This window comes from Crassostrea angulata, chromosome 3, assembly GCF_025612915.1.
Source record: "Crassostrea angulata isolate pt1a10 chromosome 3, ASM2561291v2, whole genome shotgun sequence".
Taxonomy (NCBI): domain Eukaryota; kingdom Metazoa; phylum Mollusca; class Bivalvia; order Ostreida; family Ostreidae; genus Magallana; species Magallana angulata.
The window spans coordinates 24,062,688-24,090,086 of NC_069113.1; the positions used below are offsets into that span (position 1 = coordinate 24,062,688).

The following is a 27,399-nucleotide window of genomic DNA, read 5'->3' on the forward strand; positions in this document are numbered from 1 at the left end:
GTATGAGATCAAATCTACTGAGAAGCCCTTCCAGCTTCACAGGATTTGATCATGTGACCAACCAAGTTTATATCCTGATCAAATCTTATGAGAAATAAGCCCTTTGGGCTTCACAGAATTTGATCACATGACCCACCAAGTTCATATCCCGGTGAACTTTTTAACATTCGGTTTATTTCTTAAATTAAACAAGCAATGATGATAATAAGAGACAATTCCCTCTTGATCTTTCATTCATATTCGATCTGCAAAAAAGGTTCACCAAGCAATCTCTATATCGCAAATAACAGCTTGAAAAAGTTTATTTGACAGACGTAGAAATGTAATAGCCCTGTGTATTTTACTCCTGATCAATCTGTACTAAACAATCCCACAGTGTACCTTATTTACCTTCATCAAAAAAGATTAGAGGCAAATATTGGGATAATTGATTTGCAGAAAAAGGGGACTCAGGGATTTATGTAGGTTAATTGACCTTTGATTGACCACCTGGACATCAGTGCAAAAAGTTTGATTACAACATGATTATGCAGTAAACTTGAAGTAGGAAGGGAAAGAATTATTCTGCCCTTGCACATCAGATCATATAGCCCCGGCAATGAAATATCTTTTTGTTCTCTAAATATGCAAACTTGTTAGCATATATTCCTTATAAGGGTAAGGATGCAAGTTTTCATGTTCCAATTTTGTTGGAATACCCGGTAATTGATCAGTTATTATTAAAAGTTAACTGTTATAACTGTTTTGAACAAACCCTATTTTTTTAACCATCTGAAAATGAGATATTCCAATTTTATCCTTTAAATATATTGATCATGCCAAAAATAATAATTAACCATGTTCTCTAACTTGAATTTTCAATATCGTAATTTAAATGCAACTTACAACATAAAATCCTGCTCCCAGCATGGATTATTCCCCTTGACTTGGATGGTAGTTGATTTGACATTCTGTAGTTTCAGTGTAACATATGTATTGAACCTCTCTGAAATAAAATTGTTGATAGAAAATATCAATATCCATTGTTAGTATACAAAATCAGTATTTTCCCATTAAAAAAATTATCCGCTTTCTGCAATCTAAATCAGCCATATAGGTAACAGTTATCTTATAAATTTATGTTATATCGATATATCATAAAAATTAAAGATAATCTTTTATAAGATAACAATATGTTGCCTATGCATATAAATTTAAACCTTAAATTATCAAAGATTTCAAACAATTCTATGTATGTTTACTTAAACAACAATAAAAAACAATTAACAATAATCCAGAGACCTTACATTGAAAAACCTTAACGTCTTAATTAAAATTAAATAATAACCACTAACCAATTGAAATGATTATATATATAGTGGATTCAAATGATTCAGTTCAACTTTGGAAGATGTACATGTTATAGTTAAGGTGGCTCACTACACCTTGAAATATTTTCTCAAGTCAGCAGAAAATTACTTGATTATGATAGATATCATAATGGATAAGAAGTATTTAAGTCAAATAGGTCAAAATAATTGCAATTTCAGTTAAAAAATTACATTTTCGAATATTTAATTCAGTAAACATGATGAACAAATTAATGCTCCAGGCGGATTCGAACTCATGATCTGCAGTTCAGAAGCCCAATAGTTTAGCCACTGATCGAGCTATGACGAAATGCAAACAAATTGAAACAATATAAACAGTTGAACAAAATATTTAAATCGCCATTTTGTGATGAAGTGTCTTTAAAAGTATAAGTCTGCGTGTAGTGAGGTACCTTAAAACTAACAATAGATTAAAAAAAAAAAACTTTTCAAGACACCTGAAAAAAGATATTTCAATTCAAAAATTATCACTGAATGGGAATTATTAAAAGGAACAATACGTAAAATATTTAAAATTTAAAAATAGAGGTTTATAAAATACCAATAAAACCTGGAGAGTAAACAAGATAACTCATATGATTCAGAATATCTTAATAAAGAGATTTATGAATTAAAAAATACATATACAGTCAAACTTTGTTATCTCAAACTAGATGGGACTGTTTAAAAACTTCGAGATATTCGAGTATTCGAGAAATCGAGGGTAAAATAAGTGGTTGGGACTTACAAATCACTTCAACATATCCACTGTATTCAAGATACCACTATCAGAGTTCGAGATATCGAAGTTCAACTGTATATAGAAATTAAAGTACCGGGTACTTAGATCTGTATGATGAAATCTGTCCTACAAAAAAAGCACCAATACTAATATCATTTAACCAGTTGTGACTGAGTTTTTAAAATGCGTAAGAAAATAGATCTATGAGAACACTTTACTCGTATTGTTATATCCCATATAGTTATACATGTATGTTGTTTCAATTGTCATATAATCTTATTTTTTAATTAATTTTTAATTTAATTTGAATATTGAGTTAAGCATACATGAGACCTAGTCAGAATGATGTTAGATCAAGTGTCAAGTATGGAAACCATATAGCTTGCAGAAAATCTTTCAAAACTTTTTGATTACCTGTACTTAAAAACAATCAAGTTAGTTAATCACGACAGTGAGTATAATTACTAATTAGCACGTTTGTGTTTTCATTTTCTCACTTCGCAGTATTATGTTCCGTTCTCTCTTCCTGGAACCAATCAGAAAAGAGACAACAGGCTTGACCTTTTTTTATTGTGACTTTTCTCAAGGCAATAGTGTGAGGACCAAACCATTGTATTAGCATTGACATTTCGAAGATGTTATTCTGAAACCATATAGTACGCTAAATTTATCAATATACAACTATTCTTTATGCACCCAGTTACATCTTAACGAATAAAAGACATGGTCATCCAAGGCTTGAAAAAACTGAATCCCTAGAATAATAACAACCAATACAATTTCTGAGTATTGTTCCTTACAAGCAAATAGTCAACTACTTGTGATACAAACAAGTACACGTACTTAGCAAAACAAATCTGAATGCATAGGAAACTGTCCAAATGGTACTAACAGTTATCTTGATGACTGATAGAACCATTTTAACAAGAGCTTGGACTTTTAGTAGGACGTAGCTATCTATTTCCTGCGTCAAAACAAGTTAAAAATGACTCTGTTTCACATAGCGAAATATGCAGCGATTGAGTAGTCTTAGCTCAAAAGCTAGAAAAATCTTGTTGATTTCAAAGAGCCATTGCTGAGTGGCTTGTAATGAAATAGACTGGCTTACTTCACAGTGCTGTTTGACACAACTACCCAAAGTCCAAGCTCTTGTTAAAATGGTTCTAAGTCAGATAATAACAATGCAGCTCTGGATTCCCCTTTTGTTTACTCTTGTCACAAACAGTACTTGTCTAATCTTGTCATGAACAGTACTTGTCTAATCTTGTTATAGACACCGTACTTGTCTACCCTTTTCACTGACAGTACATGTCTACCTTTGTCACTATCAGTATATGTCTACCATTTTGTCATGCACAGTACTTGTCTACCCTTATCACTGACAGTATGTGTCTACTCTTGTCACTGGCAGTATGTCTCTACTATTGTCACTGGAAGTACTTGTCCACTGTTGTCAAGGACAGTATTTGTCTACCCTTGTCAAGGACTGTACTTGTCTACCCTTGTCACTGACAGTATATGTCTACCATTGTAACTGACAGTAGATGTATACCCTTGTCGCTGAAAGTACTTGTCTACCCTTGTCACTGAGAGTATGTGTATCCCCTTTTCACTGACAATATATGTCTATCCTTGTCACTGACAGTACTTGTCTACCCTTATCACTGACAGTATGTGTCTACTCTTGTCACCTGCAGTATGTCCCTACTATTGTCATTGGCAGTACTTGTCCGCTGTTGCCAAGGACAGTACTATCCTCTTGTCAAGGAAAGTTCTTGTACAGCAGTGAATTGGGTCCAACAAACATCAAGGGAAACTAGCTGCTTGGTAAACATTAGTTCAATTTAAAACACATGGAAATAAATAGTGTTACTTAGTGAAGTGTAACTGCAGAGGCTACAGACTTTAAAGCAAGGAGTATAGGTTTCAAGCTTTCATCTATAAAAACTTAAAAATCTACTTGTGAATGCATAAAAAAACCAAAAAAAATATATATATATTATGCAAAAACTACTGTGGAATCATTAGATTTTGTGGTGGTACGTGGGTCAATTTTTTGTGGAATTTGTTGGTACCACTCAACCACAAATTAATATCCTCCACAAATTAATAAACGGGGGTTAAAAGTCATATTTCCTTTGATAGGTATAGAAAAATACACAAAATTATGTCCCAACGAACCTATAAAATTTCAGCAATCCATGAAAATTGACCCCCACAAATTTTAATGATTCCATTTTTATAAGGGATTTCACAAAAGAGATACTTCAAAATTAAATTCTTAAGAAGGTAAGTGTTTTTAATTACGTGTATTAAGTTTTAATTGAAATATGAAACAAACAAATAACGGTTTTCATAAAAAGATGAAGTGCTCTTTTCAAATCATTTTGAGTGTGTTGTGTACAGAAGAAATTCTTCACATCAAATTTATGTATTTCCAAGAGATAATTTTCATAAATATAATATGCTGTTTACAGAGAAATATTCACCGCCGGTTTTTTTTTTGCCCGTTTCATTCTTGTTGTCAGCAGGCGAATTTAAGACTGGGCAAATTCCAGGATCTCGAATCAATTTTCTTTTCAAAAACAGCTCTATCTGGGCAAATTCAAGATAAGGTGAAACCATTTGCAAGTGAAGAAAAAGGGTGGAAATAACACAGCCAGTGCAAAAAAAACAACCTGTATACAGTTTACAGAACTTAAGACCTAGAGTTTTAAAATTTAAAAATTACTGTATACAGGGTAATTTTTAAGCAGTGTTATTTTCCCCATTCTACAATTGCAAACAGTTTCACCCTAGCTGTTTTGAATTCGACAAAATGCTGTTTTGTTAAAAGAAATATTATTTGCGACAATGGAATTTGCCCACTCTTAAATTCGCTCGCTGAAAACGGGGCTGAAAGGGGCAAAATAAAATGGGGGCAAATATTTCACTGTATACAGTATAAGAAAAATTTGGCGATTGTGATTTGATAAAAAATAGCAAAATCACGGAATTAAATATGCAGGCAAAATAAGAAGTCCAGACTATATTGAGCAAAAATGGCCAACTTACATACCTATTATTAAATAATTTTGTACTCCTGCTTATGTATTTCTGACTATACATGTATTATGAAAATGATTGAAATTTCTATAACAGGTGTAGAATTTCTACTGCATAAAAAAGTCTATACAAATATTACTTAACAAGTCTAAAGAGTAGATTTTTTTCCCAAAACATAACAAAAATTCAGAAGCATCTTATTTGACATTAACAGCCCACTTACCCTCTTCTAAGAAGCATTATAAAAACACAGAGAATTAAGTTTTAATAAATACAATGGTGAGAAAAATTCAGTCATAATCATGATAATGAAGAAATCTGAATAAACTGCTAAATAATCATGGCTTTTTTTCTGAATTTATATGATATTATATTAAAGATTCCAAGGAACAAAGAAAATAAAACCAAGAATTCTTGACAATAATCTGTAAGTACATGTACATGAATGTAAATTTAAACTTGCAACACAAAATACATGGCATTGATATCACTGTTTAAAAAAATTATCAAATGAATTTACAAAATAACTAAAAAAAATGCATGAAATATTAATATCAGTCACTGCAACTGGGGACTGTGGTCCACAGAGACCCTATGTACCCCCCCCCCACCCCACCCCCCCACAAAAAGTCATTCATTTAAACAACCATGCATATGCATGTTTCACAGATTAGATGTATACACATTACAAAGCAGTACTGCATGTCAGTTTCTAATCAGATTTTCTACTATCGAATATCCTGTTAAATTTCAATTTCAAATATTGTGATCGTGAAAATCTTGTATGAAAACTTGAAATAGGAGTCTATACTTGTACATGTATACTAGCTGATCTCCAGAAGTGCAATATTTTTTTATTGATTCCTTCAAATAACATTTTTTTTGGTTCAAGATAAGTATATTCTGGATTTTAATATATAAACAAGCTTATCATGCACCTAGCTTGTAAATATAGGTTTAGTCTTGCTCTTTTGTAAATGTTGAAATTTCAAATTAAATATTTGTACAGTCATGACAATGGCAGTATGTGGATTCTTAAAATCTGATTTCATTTTCATTCTCAGCTTTTAAGGCGTGAATCATGAATTATTCTAGAAACAACAAATTTATCCTATCCAGCAGGGCTCAAAACAGACATTCCCAATATTTACTTTTGACTTTAAATGCAAACTTCTCCCAGTCAAGTAATTTTTAAACATGTATAGACCTTAGCATGATCCATAGAATTTAAGACTTTAAAATATTTAATTGTTTTTAATGAGAAATAGCAGTCATGAACATTCTAATTTCATTTTTTTGAAATTATATATATGATTACTTTTTGCCCTTATTTAGATGTTAAATCTGGTTTCTGAATATGAATTATTTACACAGTACATGGCAACAATTAATGCAGGAAACAACTTTGCTCGCCGTTACAGTTATCAATGTACTACTACCAGGTATCCAAAATACAAGAAGAATGCTAGGGCCTAAAAAAAATGTTGTGTGTTTATATAGGCAATCTAATTAAAATTAGACATTCTGTTTGAGAAGCGATAGCGGATTCAGAACATCTAATTTTAATTAGATTGGTGTTTAGGGTAACCCGACCTAACCTACAAAAATGCCCCGATCCTACCATTTTTAGATGTCTGTTTTTATCTGAATGTGAATTTTATATTATTTCTATTAAAAAATTCGTTTTTAAATATGACGCAAACAAACATTCTTAGGATTCATGCAGAAAAAAAATATGATAAAATTAAAAAAAATTCCTACCTACCTAACCTAATTTTTTCATCAGTGTTACCCTAAACACCCAATTTTTTTTATAGGCCTAATTAATAAAATGGCAGTGTAAACAAAAACATTGCAATTTAAGTGTTTTTGATGATCATCTCAGAGTATTATGCAGCTTTTTTCTCTCTAGCAACCTGTATGTACATAATTTATAGAAGTTATTTGAGCTAATACATATAGCTTTGAAAACTGAAATTCAATTTTCGGTTGACCATTAGGAGTACCTTATCTTAGCATTAAAAAGGGTGTCAGAATTAGAATTTGAAATCAAAATTTGTAGTTCAAATCATTAAATACCATGAGACTAAATGGTTTTTAAAGATTGAAGTTGAAGGAACTCTGAACCACACATATAATTAAATTTATCCTATAACGACTTGTGCGATTCCTTCGTTTGCATTAACACTGATTTCCTTACTATTTATTAGTAATACTTAATTATCTAGTAGCTTGAAATTAAATTCTTAAAGGGGGGGGGGGGGGCTACATAGCCATGGTCGTTTTAAGAATACATGTATATTGGTCTCATTAAGTAAGAAGTAGAGCTCTAAATAAATATGTACATAAGTATTCAAATGAAAAGCTAAAATGTTTATAAATTTTTTTTCCACTAAATAATAAAAAATCTCATGTCTTAAAATCTAAGGTAATTATGAAGGCAAATTTGTTGATCACCTTAAGCCTCCTTAAATGTCTCTAAAATATTAATAATGAGTAAAGGTAAAAAAAAAACTTCAAATCAAAGGTTTAGTAGCTGCAGCTACATTATAGCTAGCTGTCAGTTCAACAGAACTAAGTATATGATACAAACTTTGTACAATATACATTGAATATTTGATATATCAGAGCTTTAATTTCATTTAATATAATCATATCAGTAGTTGTTTCTTAATTTTATACAGATTCTGAAAAAAATATTAAACACTCTACATTTCTATGATAAAAATTTCATAATTCATTCTAAGCTGCCGAAAAACTATCAATTTTAAAGCATCGTGACCGATACACAGGATTACGTTTCAGAAGCCCTTAACATATATGATTATGGCCAGTTTTCCTCTGAACACTGACAAACGTAAAAGCATTAATAGAATGGCTCACAGGGAAAAATGGATAATGAGAAATGATACCATGTTATGTGGTTGCTTTTAATGGACAGACAGACAAAGAGGCTAATGTAAGGGGCACACAGACTCAATCTAATTGTTTGGATGGATTCATTAAAATAATCGAGATAACCATGAAGACTGAATAACACAAGGCTTTGTCTCCCCCCCCCCCTCCCCCCTAACCACCAGTGACTGACTCAATTGATTTCTGATGAACTCACCCGGACTCCCAATCAGTCTGGCTTTTTTCACTGAAAAACAAAAAAACATGAGAGTTAATGACAATATGTACAATTTTCTCGTAAAGCTAGCTCTGAAATGTTTGATCTGAAGGGGAATGATCGAGCATGACACTTGCAGTATTCCATTATTATCAATTCAATGGATTCACGGGCACCATTTCTCATAACAAAAAAAAAATACCTCTTATCTATTTATACACATCCTCACCTTTTTAGCACTACAAATTTCAGTGCATATACCCCCTATATATCTAATAATACACATTCTCACCCTTTTAGAACTACAAATTTCTGTGCATATTTATGAAAATAATAATTTGACACCTGACCATGTTTTGAACAATGAAATAAAGGTATTATTACCACTTATAAACATTGAAATGACTACACAAGGCTACATACTATAGAGATGACTTGAACATAACTTTGAGTATTTTGGTTACCACAACTTAATTGGCCCATATAAATATATAATAATTTTTAATATATATATACACACAGTGCATACTGTCTTTTTAATGATTTCTTTGATTTAATTATAAGACATGACAATTCCCTTAAGAAACTAATATTAAACCTTAATTTGTAAAAATGCAAATATTGTGTGCATTATTGTTTTTAAAACTCATGAAAAAATCATGTATTTAATCTCAAATTCTATATTTTTTAAAAGATAACAGATCCAATCAACTATATTGACATAAGAGAGTGAATGATATGTATCGTTTCTGCTACATCTTAGCTGCAGAAATTCAGACCACAGAGCTACAGTTCCATCCATACCCATATTCACTTATTCAGATGCAAAAAACAAAAGAAAAAATTTCTTAGACCTTTTACTACTGATTCACTACTTTACTCACATCAAAAACTCCATAACTGACTTCGAAAAGTGAAGCATATGTAACTATGTTAATTTCACGTCTGAATTTTCACCTGATTTTTAGCAGAGTGAGTGCTAGTTACTTGTTTTCGCCTGATTTTTATTGCAGACAGATATAGTTTATTTTGACGAATGCCCACGAGCACCCACAGCACGTACACCTCATGCAGTAAAAAACCACACCATTTCATTTTAAAAGATATTCAGAGGCATTTAGTAAAGTAACAACATCTAATGTAAAATGTCTCAGGAATTCTTTAGGATTAAAATTTTCACAAAATACATTCCTAGATTCGTTTAATAAGTCCAAAACCATGTAAAACTTTCTGTGCCCAATAAATGTACATTTCTTGTATGGATGGATCTGAAGCTCTACGGTCCTTTAAAACAAATTTCCCATGGAGCTACAGTTCTGCAACATGCAAATATAATTTATATAAACATATACGTTTGTTAAAAAAAATGTCAATTATAAACATGTACTGCATGTACATTTGTAAAAAAAAAATCAAAACAAGTTTGTGTTTTGTTTTTTTTAACAGGTTTTTAAATGAACAAAAAAGATAGAGGCGATGAAATTTAAGCCAAAACTTACAAGTTTAACGTTACAACCTATATATATTGGCCTAGACGCATTGTACAGCAAGATGTTGAAAGCACGAAAACCCGAAAGCACACCCCCCCCCCCCCTTTCGATCCCTTTATGATATAATCACTTGTATTTGCACACACAACATTCCATTATCCTATTTACAAAATGAACGTCGAGAAGAAAAATGACTATCAAAGGTATACCATAATTTCTTTCAACATGATGACAATCATATAACATTTGGATATTTTCATTTGCCCGGGTTTTTTTCCAATAATCAAATCGTTTGTGAATCATTAGTGTGATTACTGATCTATTACTTACCACAAACACACAAAAGTGACATTATATTGAGACTATATTTCCATGTGAACAATACTGAAAGTCGATCGACGCACAGATAACCAGAGCTAGTCTATCCATTGCGAAAATCAACCGAGTTCACATCTGTCAAAAGCATCGTCAGCCATATTTGAATCGTGACGTCACACTATTTAAATAATGCAGCTAATAAATATTCATTAGGTCCCGTATTAATTCCTTATGTGTATTAGGCTACAATATATATATCACTTCTTATTCACTTCTTGTAAAACAGAATACTGCATAAGATTCATGATTATCCAACAGAGGTAAATACTTCTGGTAAATGCGTAAACAAGCTGGTAAATGTTCTTCTTCTTTCTCATACATTGGGGGGGGGGGGGGGGGGGTCTACAATTCACAAAGGCCCAAGGAAGAATCATCAGCTGTTAATATCATGTCGTACATCATCAGGGACATAGTGATTTACACCAGCTGCTGTTAGGCTGTGCGCAGAATGTATTGTCATTCATGCAGAAAAATGTGTACGCACGAAAATAATGGACAGCTGACCATGCCGAGTCGAACAAAATATCCCTAGCAGCCGATATTATATTGCATTAGTTTTCAATGTAATCTTTTTTATTTTTATTATAGACCACTATGACACAATTCGAATCTGGCAAAGATCCAGCATATGTGTGCATTTACTAATTGTTTTGGTACATAGGTATAGATCTACATACATGTAAATTGCACATACCCACGGATTGAAGTTGCATACAGTGTAAATAAATTGAGTTGGGTAGATGCAGTTTTATTATGTGTACTATGTCAATTGTACTATACTGAAATTTGAGATGAAAATTTTATTATTTATTTTTTTGTATAATATGGTTTACTTGTGTATTTTAAATGATCCACCAAAATTTGCATGTTAGAAGTCAAGATGCAAGCGAGATACAGAGGAAAGAAGTCATTGTTATGTAATTGTTATTGTCATTGTTATGTAAAGTTTTTATATATATTTGTTTACAAATAATGTAAAGTAAAGAAAATACCATTTCTTTGACAAAATAACTTGTGTTTATAGATAATTTTATCAACAAAAAGCAAAACAACAAACTTTTACCAATACAACACATATGTGAGCAATAACAGTGTCATGTTGTAAATTTTGAATTTACTGGGTGGGTGTAAATACAAAATTTACAACATGACATGTCATTGTATTTACACCCACCCAGTAAATTCAACAACATGACAACAGGACTCGATCTCCCAGTTTTGTACAAAACAAAGAATTTTAACCTCTGTAACTGCATGAAACGTAATACATGTATTTGACTTTCTAATTTTGACAAAGCATTACAAACATCCATATTGACCATATTAGAAATTTAAAATGAAAAAGTACATTTTGAAAAATTTGAGCTCAAACTGTGTCTACGAGGGTTGTTCGGAAATTATTGAGACATTTTCTCTTATTCTTTTAGTAAAAAAGATAAACCTTTGAAATTTCACCATAACGTTAATCAGGATAGAGATTATCAATGTGAAAAGTTTCTTGTCCATGGCATAAACAGATCATTCCTGGTAAGCTGACCAACGTACCTTCGTCCAGTGACCCGGCGCAACCGCAAACTTTTCGCAACGTCATTTTAACGCTTCTTATTGCTCCTGTCTTTTAAACACCTTACAAACGAACGGAAATAAAAATTATTATTTATTTCTCATCTTTTGTTTTCATTTCAAGATGTTTTCATTTACATTTTCTCTCATTCTTGTTATTTTTAGGGGATGAATCGAGTTATTTTTCCCGAAAGTCTAATTACTGTGAATGTCTCCTGTCATTTTTTTATATATATATTTTAGAACTGTTTACAACAGTTAGTGTGTCAAAAGTACTCGATAATTAATCCTTTTGGCCTAATTCTAGTTAAACAATCGGTGAAAAAATATGATGAACTGAAGCTTTATACCTTGTCTTGTCATCGTATAGTTTTTGTAAGCAATTGATTGGCCTTAAAAGGTTTTCTTTTGAGATTTCCACTGGTTTGACGGTTTTCAATGCGCCGCCTTGACGTCAAAATTCAATGTAAAGTCGTTGTCAGATTTCTATTGTTTGGTAAATATATGTGTACCATATCCGTATTTCAACTCGAACATCAGTGAAACTTAATCAAACGTTAGTCGCAAAGAATAGCAAAATGAACATATTTAATTTGATTTCTTTTATCATTAACTGTAATTCTACGGACACTTTTAAAGTAGATGTTTAAGTTGTTAAATCTCCGAGTTCATGGCTGCGCCAGGTACCCCGACCACCGATTTGTTTATCTACCGTCGTAAACAAAATATTAAATATTCTTTAAATATTACTTCGTTTTATTATTTGTTGGCATTTCTTCGGTGTCTATGCCAATTTTCACCAAAATTCGTCAATTAGAAAAGAAAATATTCGAGTTGTCTCAATATTTTCCGAACAACCCTCGTAAGTCCCTTTTTAAGCCTAGTATGAAGACTTAAAAAAATTACTTGCTTTTTCATACTTAGTGTCAAACATTTATGGTAAATTATTTTTCTGGTTTTTTTTTTCAAAATAAAAATTCAAATATTCTTGCAAAATTGTTCTTTGATAACTTGTATTTTGGACAGCTAACTTGAAAACCGTAAGTTATTCTTTAATTAATTGTTCCAGTATTAGAACTATATTTTAAACTCATTTATGCGTCGGATTGAACAAGTGCAATTTCAATTTCTTTATTTCCCAATTAAGGGCCTTAAAGGGGCAAGATTGTATATACAACATCCAATGTACATAAAACATTCAATAAACATATACAAGATAGAAAGAGTTGGATGATTAAAAGAGCTACATATATGACAGACATTAACATTTAATTAGTATATGTATATGTATGTTTCTATATACTCAATATGTAATATCTTATGTATATTTATGTTAAACACCATACAAAAATATGTCAAAATACAAATGTACATACAAATCTGAAATAGTTTATCATATAATTGAAAAGTTAAAAACCACCAATATTTGACTAGGAAATACAAATTAAGGCAATGCCTTTTGTAAAAATTTACCAAGAGAGTTTAATACATGTATATCTAATTCTTCACAGTTTAAAATCCAAAATAATTTTTGTTTACAATTTTTACATGACTAACTACTCGACAGGCAGCATCAAGGTGGAGGGGGGGGGGGGCAGAGGGGGCCCGCTCCCTACTTTTCTCGCAGCCAACTCTTTTTTAAATATACATGTAACGAATTTTATTTATTTTGGAATGAGCCTTCACCCCCAACATTTTTGAGAGTACATTTGTATATATAAAAAAAAAATTGTAGTGAAATAATGGAAATGAACATAATACTTGTAGTATAATTTTAGGTACATCCCCCCCCCCCCAAACACGGATTAGGAATTCGACGATTGGTGAATTACTGTTTATTGATGAGTCTGTAACCTATCCACCCATCCCCAAATTGAAAAAAAGATGTTACGTTACGGGGCTGTTATTTCTCTATACGACCAGCTTTTGTGTACATTTATTCCTGGTACTGACAGAATCAGATAGTGAATGTTCACAAACTTGGTTTTCAATCATCGGAAGTGCGCTCGATTGAGAACCTTAGTTACATAGTTATTTAGCAGCTGATCCCCACTTGAATACTTGTAAAATCTTGTAATACGTGCACCTCTTTAATCATTTAACCGACCTAAAATAAGGCACAAAGAAGTCCTTTTCTTTTCTTTTTTATTTCCTTAATTTGCGAATTTCAAAACAAACATAAAACTCTAGCGCTCTATTCCCACCAGATTTCTTTTTACTTGTTTTCTTTTTTTTTTACAGACAATATGGGTAATGTCAACGTGATGTGAATATTTCTAAAGGACTTACAAGAGAGAGAGAGAGAGAGAGAGAGAGAGAGAGAGAGAGAGAGAGAGAGAGAGAGAGAGAGAGAGAGAGAGAGAGAGAGAGAGAGAGATATTTTACAGTCATGGAAATCCCATAGACAAGTAGTTAATGAATAAATATATTAATACTTAAATTCCGCCTTAAACCAGAGAACAAAATGGTAAATTCTGCGCTCTTTGCTAATAATTTTTCAAATTTTTCTTTTGACGCTGAATCATTAATAATTTCCTTTTGAAGTATATGCGGCAGTCTTGATGTTTCGGATGGGCCGCTATCATGCAATAATTTCGCACTTTTCTTTGACTCTACCACATTATAATCTTCATGTATTGAAAGTAGATGGACTCCAGTCAGACTCACATGGAAATCTCTGGTGAAGGCTTTTTGTGCTGACCAGCACGAAGAGGACCAAGTATTAACATGCATGTAAGTAAGTAAGTAAACAAGTGAGTAAGTAGGTAAAAATTACATGTAAGTACTTAATTCTTTTGTAGTGCAGGGAAGGATGTTGCAAGTTAAACGCATTTTATAAACACATTCTTCGTTTATTTGTACAAAGCTGAACAGTTTCTTCCATTTACATTCAGACAAATTGGTCCCCAAAAAGTAATAAGCTTTATCAACGAGCTATTTCGATCTTAATAATTTCGTTCTTCTCTTATAAGAGAACATTGTCCTTTTTGTACTTTCCAGCAATAAGTTTCGACTTTCAGCCAGAAACGAAAATTATATTTCGAAGGAAATGGAGTGGTTATAAAGTATTTATCATCCAGCTAAGCTTCGTATTATATTATCATCACTTTTCCTTGGATACATTGTCTTTATCCTCAAACTAGCCGACTCGAGTTTTCATATAGCTTCTGATCTGAAGCTTTTCAGCATTTTGCGGGTCGACCAGTCATCTCTCGTAGATACTGTGGAATCATTAAATTTCGCGGGGGCCAATTTTCGTGGCTTGTGGGGTTTTTTTTTGCTTTTTCGTGGGGATGTAATTTCGTGGATGAGTCAGTTTTCAGTTTTAGTGGGTAAACCAAATCTGTTATAATTAGATTTCGTTGAGGAGTGTAAATTCATGGGCAAGGAGTAACCACGAATACCACGAAAATTGAGCCACCACGAATTTTAATGATTTCACAATATTGCGCTTTATTTTGTGCAGCATAGTAAAATGCAGCAAATTTGAACTTTTAGATTTCCACATATTGCCACGTCAGTCATGTGTAATACTATTTACAATTAATAATATAGATTATTGATCATATAAAATGATTTTTTTTAAAGATGACTTTTTAAAACTTTAAATGGATGCGTAAGTGGACGTCATCGTGTCTACGTTAATTAGTTTTAAAGAATACGGAGATTGAAAAAAAGGCCGAAGATATGTTTGTATTGGTTTTTAATCGAAATTTATTATTTATGTAAATGATAACTTATTTCTTGTATCTTTAAACACGATTTTAATATTGTTTATTTAAATAGAATCAATAAGAAATTTACCCCTCTCTCTCTCTCTCTCTCTCTCTCTCTCTCTCTCTCTCTCTCTCTCTCTCTCTCTCTCTCTCTCTCCATGTCGTTCAACTTTCCATGCTTCCTATCTCTAAATAGATTTCAGTAAGCATCCAGTCATCAATTCGTTCATAGGTCGATAATGATATTGATATACCTAACGTTCCGAATTCATTAATTTAGGGAAAAGATAGACTATAATTTTGATCCGAGCAACCATACCCCCCCCCCCCCCCCCAAAACAATGCTACTGAGCAAAGGGATGTAACTCTTATTAACAAACTATACAGAAGAGATTACATTGTAATCTGCAATGGATCACCAAGGAACCTCGTTTACGACTTATTGCGATCAAAATAAGTAAACACACACATATACACGCGCACTCTCTCTCTCTCTCTCCCTCTCTCTCTCTCAATTTTTAAAACATTTCCATGTATCAATTATAAGCCAAAGAGTTTATTTTTGCAATACGATAATTGATTCTTTTACGACCAAGCTAAATAATTTTTTTAAATATGTATAGCATCGATCTAGTTTTCGTTCCAAATTAAGGGAATCTGAGCATGAAATTGTATAGCTCTGCATTAACAGCCTTCATCTGCAAAGAATCCAATGATATCAAAATTTGACAGATTGATTTCCTCGCTCCGAAGGTTAAACTTATTCCTTTCTTATAATGGATTCCAATTTAACTGACAATGGTTTGTAAAACCCAGAGTCCCGTTTCGTTTAGCTATTGATCACATCCTAAACAAAATTAACAGATAGTGCAAGGGACATTTTTCTTCCGCGCGTTGTCTCTTGCATAATGCTTGTTTAAATATACATGGCTGCATGGGAAATACTTTTATTTCTTTCATGGAATAAATGGAACCTACAGGAAGCTAATAATTCCAACGCTTAATAATTATAATTATGGTGAGATTGTAAAATAAATAAAAGCGTCTTTGTCAGTAAAATGAAATCCCTTGTGGAAGGCAAAATGATACCTTGCAGAACTATTTGATTAGCGTTTTCCTTTACAAAAGACCATTCTTCGATAGAAACCAATATACAAAAAAATTCACCAGAAATGAATGATGATTTCAAATAATATAGTGCAGCCGATTAAAATATGAAATGGATTTGTTGCATTGACATGTTGCATTCAAATGTGAAAATGAAATCCATAGCAAAAATTGAATTTTTTACTGTCTCAGAGAGAGAGAGAGAGAGAGAGAGAGAGAGCACGGTAACCTGTTACAGAAACATCGTTAGCATATAAACGACGTATCTATAGATTTTTCTCAACATATAGCATTGTTTTATTATGCATTATTAAGATTTTTTCCCCGTTGGATAAAGTATTATTGCACAGCTACAAGGTTTTGTCAATATCGCTAACTGCTGATCCTATAACGCCAAGGCAATTATGGAACAACATAGTTTCTGTAATACTTCTTAATCCGTCATTGTGTGTATCGAACGCAGACCTCTCTCTCTCTCTCTCTCTCTCTCTCTCTCTCTCTCTCTCTCTCTCTCTCTCTCGTTGTGAATTTGTAAAATATTATGATTATTGATATTGCTTATCTATAGGAGAATTTGAGATTCGTAGAAGTCTGAGTGTATTAGAATAAAAAAAACTACTGACACATTGGGAATTTTTCAAAATGCATACTTTCATTATCTCATAAAAGCAGCATCATTTCAGTTTCATTTAACACAAATGTATGCCCAATGATTTAAATGTAAAAGTGTATCTTATTTTTCCATGTTCTTTGCTACTCATTTTGAAAAGGTTCTTTTTCTTGATGAGAGATTGTAAAAACTGCTTTTATTTAAAAAAAAAAAAAGGAATCTTGAAATAGAAACATCAGTTTGAAAGCTTTGTCAAACTGATTTGCAGTTTGGCCTGAAATTTTATTTTTCACTTATTTTTCTCTCAATGTCATGATTAAACAAAGTCAATTTTCTGACAAGAGGAAGTATCGCTGCAAAAGAGTTAAAATTATATAAATATTGAACGTTATTTTGTTGTACATGCGATCGTGTTATGAAGGAACATTTTATATAACATTTCCGGTCAGACCTGCGGACATTGAAATCAGAAACCAATCATTTGTGATCTAATATAATCCGTAACCATGCATGTTATTTTCTTGTGTATTTCTTTCCATAAGTTTTTGTTTCTATATATGGTGATGTTATAATATATTCATTTTTCAGTGTCTATGCTTGTGATGTAAGACACGGTAACGATTTTGTACTATATATATACAGTCCAATAAATTCAGATGATGTATAATTGGGGCGCAAGCGGAAATTGTTTATTTTCATTCAAATATTAAATCGTACATTTGCTGAAAATTATATAAATATAAGTAAAAAGGAATAATTATTTGAATATCATGAGGTGATCATTTCGGTCGGACGTGATCAAATCTTAGGTGCTTTATTGGATTTGATCACGTCCCGACCAAAATTATCACTTCAAAATACTCAATGATTCCTTATTCCTTAATTTAAAAAACCATCGTTCGTTTATATTCCTTCGTTTCTAATATCACCTTATCTTTTGCACGAGGACCTTATTTACATCTCAAGTACTATATCGAGATTTCAATCAATTTATTCATTCTTTCGCTTTCGCTATTTAAAAAACATGTAAAAATGTTATATTTACATTCTACTGTGTTTTTCCATTAAATTCCGTGATGTTTAAATGCCTCTAAATGCAACACCTATTCACTGCGTATGAATTTACATGTAATTTACATAAGTAGTTCTCAAACAGTGATTTCTATGTAATCGGTTAAAAAATGTATTTCATAAATGTTGTCAAAACACCATGTTTTATAATTATTCAACAAAACAGTTGACTTTATTGTTAAAAGCAACATTTCAATAGTTATTTTTCATGGATTATATTTTCATGCTTGTCGATCTCATCTCAAAGGTCTCTGTGAAAACCAGTTTAAACCGGTATTACAAATCAGCTGTTCTTGCTGTTACTAATTTACTCCCTCCGTGGTCTTCACTTTATATCGATTTATTTCAGTAAACAATTGATTTCTTCAGTAAGGGAATGTAAATATAAGCATTAAATGATTTATTTTTGACGTCGTCGTGTCAATAACTGCCGTCAGGTGAGCAGACAAATTATCATAACGCGCTAACGCGCGTTATTCAATTTGTCTGCTCATCTGACGGCAGTTATTGACACGACGACGTCAAAAATAAATCATTCAATGCTATATTAATTTTTTTGTCTGTATTGTTTTGATTTTATTCCTAGCATTTGGTATGGTGATATTGGAATTTGGTGTTACTGTTTGTTGCATATTTGAAAGCACCCATCCAAACCATCACATCCCCACTACCCCCCCCCCCCATCACTTACCCCCCCCCCCCCACCACCACCACTACTTACCCCACCAAACCACTTACCCCCATCACCACCACCACCACTTACCCCACCCCACCACCATTTACCCCCTCATTACCACCACCACTGACGCCCAACAACCACCATCACTTATTCCCCCAACCACAACCACCACTTACCCCCTCATCACCACCACCACTTACCCTACCATCACCACCACCACTTATCCCCCTCCACCACCACCACCACCATCCCAAAATACATTCTACGGCTTAACGTCTCATTAGTCACGACAGCTTCTCTTGAATAAACATGGTCTCTGCTGTGTTTGTCTAGTAAATATCCCTTTGATTTCTTCTTCTTTGATCAATATGCAAGTAAGAGGGGAGTCTGTCGGAGACTTTTGGCGTCACGGTGGTCCGTCCCTGCTTTAATTACGCAAAACATGGTATCACTCCGGTAATTCACTCGAACAGACTTACCCTTTTTACAATAAGTACAGATGTTAAAATCCAAATGGGCGACGAAGAAAAAAAATCCGGCAATTAACATCAGTTCAAAGCGCTTGTGGTGTGTGCTTGTCATGAACGAAACGAGTATTTTTTCCGGTTCCCATCGGAGCGTCAATCGCTGTTTGGCGTGATTTATGGAGTCAATAAAGCAGCAATTTACTTATGTAACCTTTATTTTTCCCCATCAGCTATATAGAGTCCCCCCCCACCCCCATGACACTGTCATCAACGTCTGTAAATACATAGAATGTAAAGAAAAGACATTCAGCTGCGGAGTATGAAAAAAACACCACGTCTGCGACGAAATAATCTATCAGAGATCGACTTAATTGTGAGATAGAATTGGACAATATATATATAGAGCTACGGGGCAAATATGCACTGTGCGTATATATACGCATGACTAGACCCTTGGATTCCACGGACTAAGTACTATATTCGTATATGATAATTGTAGTGAATAGTGGTACCGTTGGAAGTCATATATCCAATATATTTAAAAATTTAGTGCATTTTGCAGCATCACATAAAGCCATAACCATCTTCAGTGGTTTCTGCTACCGATATGCTACAAGGTTCCACATGTACAACGGCAATTACGGGAAGACAGTAAACTATTCAGCTTACTGAGAATCAAAAGTACACATAGCAGAAGAAGCTCAGACGAGCCGGATCCATAGAAAGTTGTCTCTAAAGGTTACATCATAAGAAATGGAGATATATTTAATTTTCGTACTTCCTTTAAAATACCCAATAATTCTATACGAAGACACTTGAAATCGAAGTTTCGATAGAGTATATATATATGTCGTTTAATCAATGGTTTTATCTTGTTTGATTTATTGTTTTCAATTTAAACAATACAAATTTGGTTCATTGAATAAACGACCTTTAATAACACAATATTTTTTGTTATATTTCATTGTAAATGGACGTGTACTCAATAGAATATATTTATTTAGGTACTTTATCGGGTAAAATTACTTGTAGCAATAAAGCTCAAAGTTGGGCAAGAAAGATAAGGTGTTTCTCTTGGAAATGCCTATATATAATGTATATGGAAAAATTTGGTTGACAAAACAGATTTGTCATTGAAAGTCAAGATCCACTCTGTTCAGGGCAGTTTTGGACACCCCCCCCCCCCAAAAAAAAACTCTTTGCAAGCGAAGATGTTAGAATAAATTATTAATTCAAAGACTGATTAATTTTATTGTCCTTTGTATGGCATTGTTTTGAAGTACTTGAATTTGTTTCTATATAAAGATATTAATACGCTGTAAAGCTTAAAGTGGAAGGGAAATAATGATGAATGAGTACAAATTTGTTTTATGCAAAGAAGCTCATTTTAAGATTTTCATCAAGTTTCGCTGCGATATGTATTTAGTGAAATCGTAATGATTCTGCATGTTTACACCCGCATGCAAGGTCTGTTCGTCTCTCTCTCTCTCTCTCTCTCTCTCTCTCTCTCTCTCTCTCTCTCTCCAGTTTCTAACACAATGATAAGTGCAATGTATATTTCCATTATAAGTTTTTCTTAGAAATGTCACTTGACAGTCGTTATGCAGATCGTAAACGCCCTTTAATTATTGATAATCCCTAGATAATCCCTACTGAAAAAAGATCTAGTTTTTTATACCTATGCAGTGAATCTACATCAAGTGATTTTTATCGATTTCAATTCTTCCACATAAATTTGTGACAATGCGTTAACTATTATAATCAATACTGTAGTCTATGCAGCAATGGTAAAGGGAGGACAATAAAGCTTAAAGTACTTTTGCATTTTATATTTCGTTCAAGGTACGCGGTAGCTGCAGGTCTGTAGCTCCCTGGGAGTCCATCCGACATTTTTTCATACCGTGAGCTACAGACCTAGAGCTATGTATGCGGTATTCAAATACTTTGCTCATTTCACATTTTGGTATCCTTTATATACAAAAAAAATTAAACAAAATACTACTGTAGAAATGTTCAAAATATATCATAGTCGACAATTTCTATTTAGGAAATTGCACCCAAACTCATATAGGTAAATAAATATAAAATTTACAAGATTGAAGCCTGTAGACGATACATTAAAAATAATTCTTTTCTTATCTAAAAATAAAATTAAAAATAAAACTTACAATAAGAAATAACAAGTATCTTTGGAAAAATCTTCCGTAAGAAAAAAAACCCATACCTTTGACCGCAACAACTGCATTTGCCATGACCGAATAATAAATTTATTTCCGGTACCAAAGTCTGATGTCACTGAATTTGATTCTCTCTACAAAAATAAGACACTTTCAATGATATGCAGAGTCAAAGAATATCGATTTATACAATGAATTATATTCATAAATAATAAAAACCTCTACAATTTAGGAAATATGTGCCATAAAGGATTATAAAAAGTCCATACATCATTGTCAGATAAATATAATCTAGTCAATCAATGAAATTTACACTTCCGCCGCTAGAAATCAAGAAATCATCTTTCATTCACTTTTTCTCTCTATCCTGTATGATTTCGCCTAACTGGCCGTCAAATAGAGATATACCTCATTCACGGTATTAGAAGGTTTGCTCATCACCGAGAATATTCAAGTGGCTTGGGGGATGATTTTCTTTCATGATTATCAATAAGGAAGAGATTATTGTAAATACACAAAAATGTCGTGACTTTGTGTACGATGTTATTCGGGCACTGCTGTCATAATGCAATTAATTTCGTATTCCGCTTTCAAAGATCACACAGCAAGTTAGCTTTCCCATTTTTACAACATTGAGCATTCATGCAAGTTTTGTTCAGGTGCGTGGGAGAGGGCCTTTTGCAGTGTAAGAGAGAGAGAGAGAGAGAGAGAGAGAGAGAGAGAGAGAGAGAGAGAGAGAGAGAGAGAGAATAAATCTATCCACACACAAAAAAATGGATGGTTGGTTAGAAATAATTGTAATTTATTATTAATTTGTTAGAAGAGAATTAGATTTAAGGCATGAGCTATGTTCAATCAAATTAATTGTTTACATTGCATTGAACGTGATATCGATTATCAGAAGTGTTTTTGGCTCATGAATTGTAGCAAGTGCTTATAGATAATTGAAAATGTTGTAAAAAGATCAATCAAAATGTTTTAATATCAGAGAGAGAGTGTGAGAGAGAGAGAGAAAGAGAGAGAGAGAGAGAGAGAGAGAGAGAGAGAGAAAACGACTTATTAGATGTATATACTATACTATAAATTTCATTTACGCAATTTTCTCTACGAAAACATGGCGCTTTCTTGAAACTAAGGTGTTTATATATCGAGAAAACGAAAATGAAAGCTTACCAGTTCATGAAATCCAGTAAACATATCGACACAAACTCGTTCACTTTTTAGCACACCACAAAATGAATACCATTTGATACCAAAACTGTATGATTTCAAAGTTTTCCAATGATAAATCACTCGGAAATGCCCCAGTCATGCTACGACAAGTCTTTGAATTGTTCTATGAGAATAATCTTATGAGATACAACCATTTATGAGTTTGAGATGCACCCTATCTCTGACGATCTCATACGAAATGTGACAGAGATCGCTTTTTTTGGGGTCTGCATTCCGTGCTAGTGTATAAACACGTGAGAATTCCGCCATTCAGTGTGTCAAAAATCGATTACCATACAATACTCAACAATCCATTTATTAGTCAAAATATTACTCCGTTGTCTTAATCACAATAGGGGGAAACTTTTTATTGATATTCTAGCCTGCAGTAGTAGACGGGTCGGTTAAATGCGCGAATTTCATCCTTTTGTTTTTAATTTTGTCCTGGGATGCTGGAGCGATTGTAAGCTGTTTCGAGGTGAAGCAATAAGGATCTTTTGATCTTCAGAATTCGCACAAGTGTATCGTGAAAACTGATAATTACTAGATAAAAAGCTGTTTTGTGGTTTCAATTTTGTAAATATTTACTTTAAAATTGTAGTTCTACAATGAATTGTTGATCAAACATAATGATAGTAGATACCACTAAATGCATTGGCTAAAACCTTTCTGTTTTCATTCAAAATTAATCAATGCACACATTGATCGAACGTACAAGTATGCATTGAATTATGCATGGAAAATAAAACTGCAAAATGCAACCAAAAAATAACAACAACAAAAAGAGAAGAAATTGTTGATAATGACGATAGTACTAGTTGTGATACGTGTATTTATTCATCACCCAAATAGATGAACACAAGACCAAATCTATATGCAAGGCCCCCGGGTCACATCGCTCGCCTGAGTAACAAATCACGAGTGAGTCTTGTATCCCTTTCTAAAATTTCCTTTTAAACTATTTTTTACAGAAAAATATTTATTTTATCTCAGTTGTACTTACTATGTAATATCATGCATATTTATAAAACATGTTGTAGCATCTACATATGAAGAGATAAAGAATTTTCCCTTTCGATTACTAGTAGAGGTTTTTCTCTCATTCTTGGGCCTCACGACTGGGATTATTTATTTTTAGGTCTTAGAAAATTATATTATACTCGAAACTACTTAATAAATCACGAATGCACGGATCAAGAAATTTGCCCGGGTGCGTGTGTAAATTTGTTAACTAGGGGGAGGGGGAGACCTATTTTTAGTAACTTTTATACGTTTTCTTTTTCAAAAAAAGTGGGGGGGGGGGTGGGGGTCCGGACCCTCTTAAACTCCCTTTCGATCCGTGCATGTATAACCGCCGGGTTTGTACCGTTTTGGGGTATTTTCTATATCGGGCGATTACTAAGGAATTAGCTCAACACTCGCTGTTCCACATTTATTCCACTTCATAACACAATCATATAAACAGTTACTCTCCACTCCGTACACATTAAAAAGGGGGAAACTCGCTTTATCAATAATTCTAAATTAATATAACATGCATATGACATTGAGGTAAAACGTAATGGATTGGACGGACGACTTGTAACTTGACTCTTAACCCCTAACTATTGAACTCTGACTCTCTTAGTCTAACTCTTAGGCTTTATAGATAAAGCATTTAATATTTTACTGGCATGACCATCTAAATAATTGACATGTATAAATCATCCAATCAGAGAATATTTCTTTATCCCTAAACTGACCAATGCCCATGTGAACGCCCATTTATTCACCTGCGTTAATCCGCTAATTGTTATGTAATTGCATTAACTCTATTAGTGTCAAACACACATTTGTTAGCTGAAACCATTGTCCTTCAATCCTGTCTTTCTAATGAATATTTTCCTAAAGCTACACTTGATTACTTTGATGTCCTATTTCTTCTTCTAAGACGTTTGATAAACATTAATTTACATTATATCACATCACAGTCAGGAGTAAGGACAAGAGCGTACAAGGCCTGACAAATCCCCCGTACCCAGGATTTTGAAATGGCATACCGGTATGAACATATAAAAAATCTTTACATTTGAAACTTTGCATCAGTACATATACATGTATAATATTGAACTGCATTCTCTGACAAATGAATAATATACAATGATACATGTACTTGGTATTTATATACCTGGGTATCTCCTTTGTTTTATTTGATGCTTTCTAAGCATTACAACATGATTTCATATCTGTGCTAGCGCTATTTTTATCCGACATTGTATATAAAGAACATGAACATTACTTAATTGTTGTCATTATATAAATGGTATTATATATTTTTATCATAATCAATAAAAAAGCAGAACACCTTTTACTTAAAGGCAAATGAATTCAAAATAAAACGCAGTCTATACGATTCGAACACCCTCTCCATAGAGAAGGATGGAATACAAGCCTCCGCCTACCACTCTGAGCTACGTTGACACATTAGAGTTGGGGTGAATAAATTGAACTTCTTTGACAATAATTAATAAAGTAAAACGTATTTGGTAAAAATCACAAATTTGACCCATTATGGGTCTAGACTCCATTTTAATAAATCAAGAATAAAAACCAAAATAAACTTATTCTTTAAATAAAAGTACTTTTAGAATGGAGCCAGGACCCATTCATATCTAATTTGCAATTAAGAACAGTGAATGATCCAAGATTTGGGCAAAAACGATGTGCAACTTAATTTGGAAACCAATACCTGTCGTGTTTATAGAATGAAAGCACAATATTGACTTCCATCGTGAAATTTATAATGAAAACAATGCATACAGGTCAAAAATTAATATTCTAACGTGAAATAAATCCTTTGGTCTTCATTGCTCCGAGTGGGGGATATGCATTTTACATGGTGATACATGCATTAAATGCAAACTTCTACCAATGAAATGTAATGTCAGTGATATTACAGTAAGAAATCAGTTCAGTGATGTGTTGTTTAATTTACATTGATTTCGTTTTAACACATTTGCCTTTTTATTAATGTTCAAGGAGGTTGTCAGCAATTATACTGTGGCACACGACTTGTAAATGTCAGCTTTCACTGTTTACGTCAAGTGGTTGAATTATCTGTAGGTCACTTATGTTTTTTATTCATAATATATTTCAAGATAAAACCTTAATTTTCGCTAGTGTAGTAATTTTCATGTATTTGTTTGAATTTTCTTGCATTACAAATAAGAACAAATGGGGGGGGGGGGGGGGGGAGGGTGATGAGCATTTTTTTTTCGGAGAGACAACTTTAATTTTTGTTCATTTAAATGTAATGGCTGCTTCTTCAAAACAGACCGACATAATGTATCATAACAACTCGGCAGATAAACTGTGATATAATTTAGGCAACAACTAATAATGTTGGCCTTCTCATTTTTTTTTAATATTACTTTTAAAAAAATCTTTACTCCTTCACAAGTTTCATTTTTTATAACCCTTTTCCTTCATTCAGTTAAAAAGAGGATTAAGTAAACACGAAAAATATCGAGTTATTTTTCTTTGCACATTAAATACCTAGAAAATATCATATCCGCGTTCATATTCAATGTTCTTGGCCTCTGTCTTGTACAGAAAGACAGGGGCATGTAAAACGTTATTTATTACCAATTTCTCGGAGCAAAGACGATTTAATATGTTTTAAAAATGTAACTTTTCAATTGAGAAAATAAAAAATATAAAAATGGTTTGATATCGATATGCGTGCCCATTTACCATGCGCCCAAGTTAACTTTGCTTATAAGTAGATTAACTTGGAAACAACAATTAGGAGTTCAAGGATAAATTAGTATTGGTATTTTTAGCATTATACCGCAACTTGGTTTAAATTGGCATGATCACGATCTTCTTTTTTTTCTTCAAATTTTACTTTTCCAAATTTAAATGTTTACAATGATAAATAAAGGTTCAATTGACTTCCGAAATGATACCATCAGTTGTCAAGTTACAAGCCTTTTACATAACATATAATTGTGAGCTCTAAACTAAAAATTATTTAGCTTATTCATTGAAAACTGACGTTAAAATTTTGGCTGACCATAGGAAATACCTTACTTGAGCAATTATTGTAACTTTTAAAATTTGAAGCATAAAAAACCCCTGTAACCATTTCCGTAATTTTAAAGCAAACGACGTATTCAAGGGGCATGATCACGATTTTGGTCAAATTCTATTTTCTTTCATTATTATTTACAATGCTTTAGGAATGCATTTCTAATGACCAAATGAAATTTGAGAGTCATTCGTATAGTTACATGTATAAGCAAAAGACAGGGCTCACAATTCTCTGTCATGTAAACAAGGCTCGTGCCCTGTTTTTGTTTACATAAGTTCAATATACCAGTATAATATCTTTTTTCATCCTGATTTGCCTATCTTCTTATTCATTTTAAGCATAAATAAATAGTTCCTAACGTTTAACACATTCACTTTAGGTCTAAAACAGGAATTTTCACTTCAACATTCAAAATGTAAACAAATGCTTTGTTTACATTGCAAAGAATTTTAAGCTCTGTAACTCGCATTTAACTTAACGAATGACACTCAAAATTTGTTTACCTATTAAAGTTGCCTTACTGAAACATTATAAACACTAAAATCAAAAAAATAATTTTTGCCCAAAACTGTGACCATGCCCCTTTAAATGAGTTTTTAAAAAATTCAA

General features: G+C 32.7%; 1 protein-coding gene across 23 annotated transcripts in view; it reads right to left on the reverse strand.

Annotated features, from left to right (window-relative positions):
• Positions 1-21,623, reverse strand: part of LOC128178469 (protein unc-13 homolog B-like) — a 102,996-nt gene extending 81,373 nt beyond the window's left edge. For 21 of the 23 annotated variants that reach the window (XR_008242959.1, XR_008242962.1, XR_008242958.1 and 18 more), the window contains exons 1-3: positions 21,554-21,596; positions 8,249-8,278; positions 886-985 (exon numbers count right to left, since the gene is read on the reverse strand). Coding sequence is in view for 17 of the 23 variants with exons in the window: in XM_052845644.1 (XP_052701604.1) it covers positions 886-985; positions 8,249-8,278; positions 21,554-21,581 (158 nt within the window). In the remaining 6 variants the exon portion in view is untranslated. Of the gene's footprint in view, positions 1-885; positions 986-8,248; positions 8,279-10,068; positions 10,224-21,553 lie in introns of those variants that run through there. The other 2 variants (XM_052845643.1, XM_052845647.1) reach the window with 2 other exon arrangements.
• Positions 21,624-27,399: the final 5,776 nt, after the last annotated feature.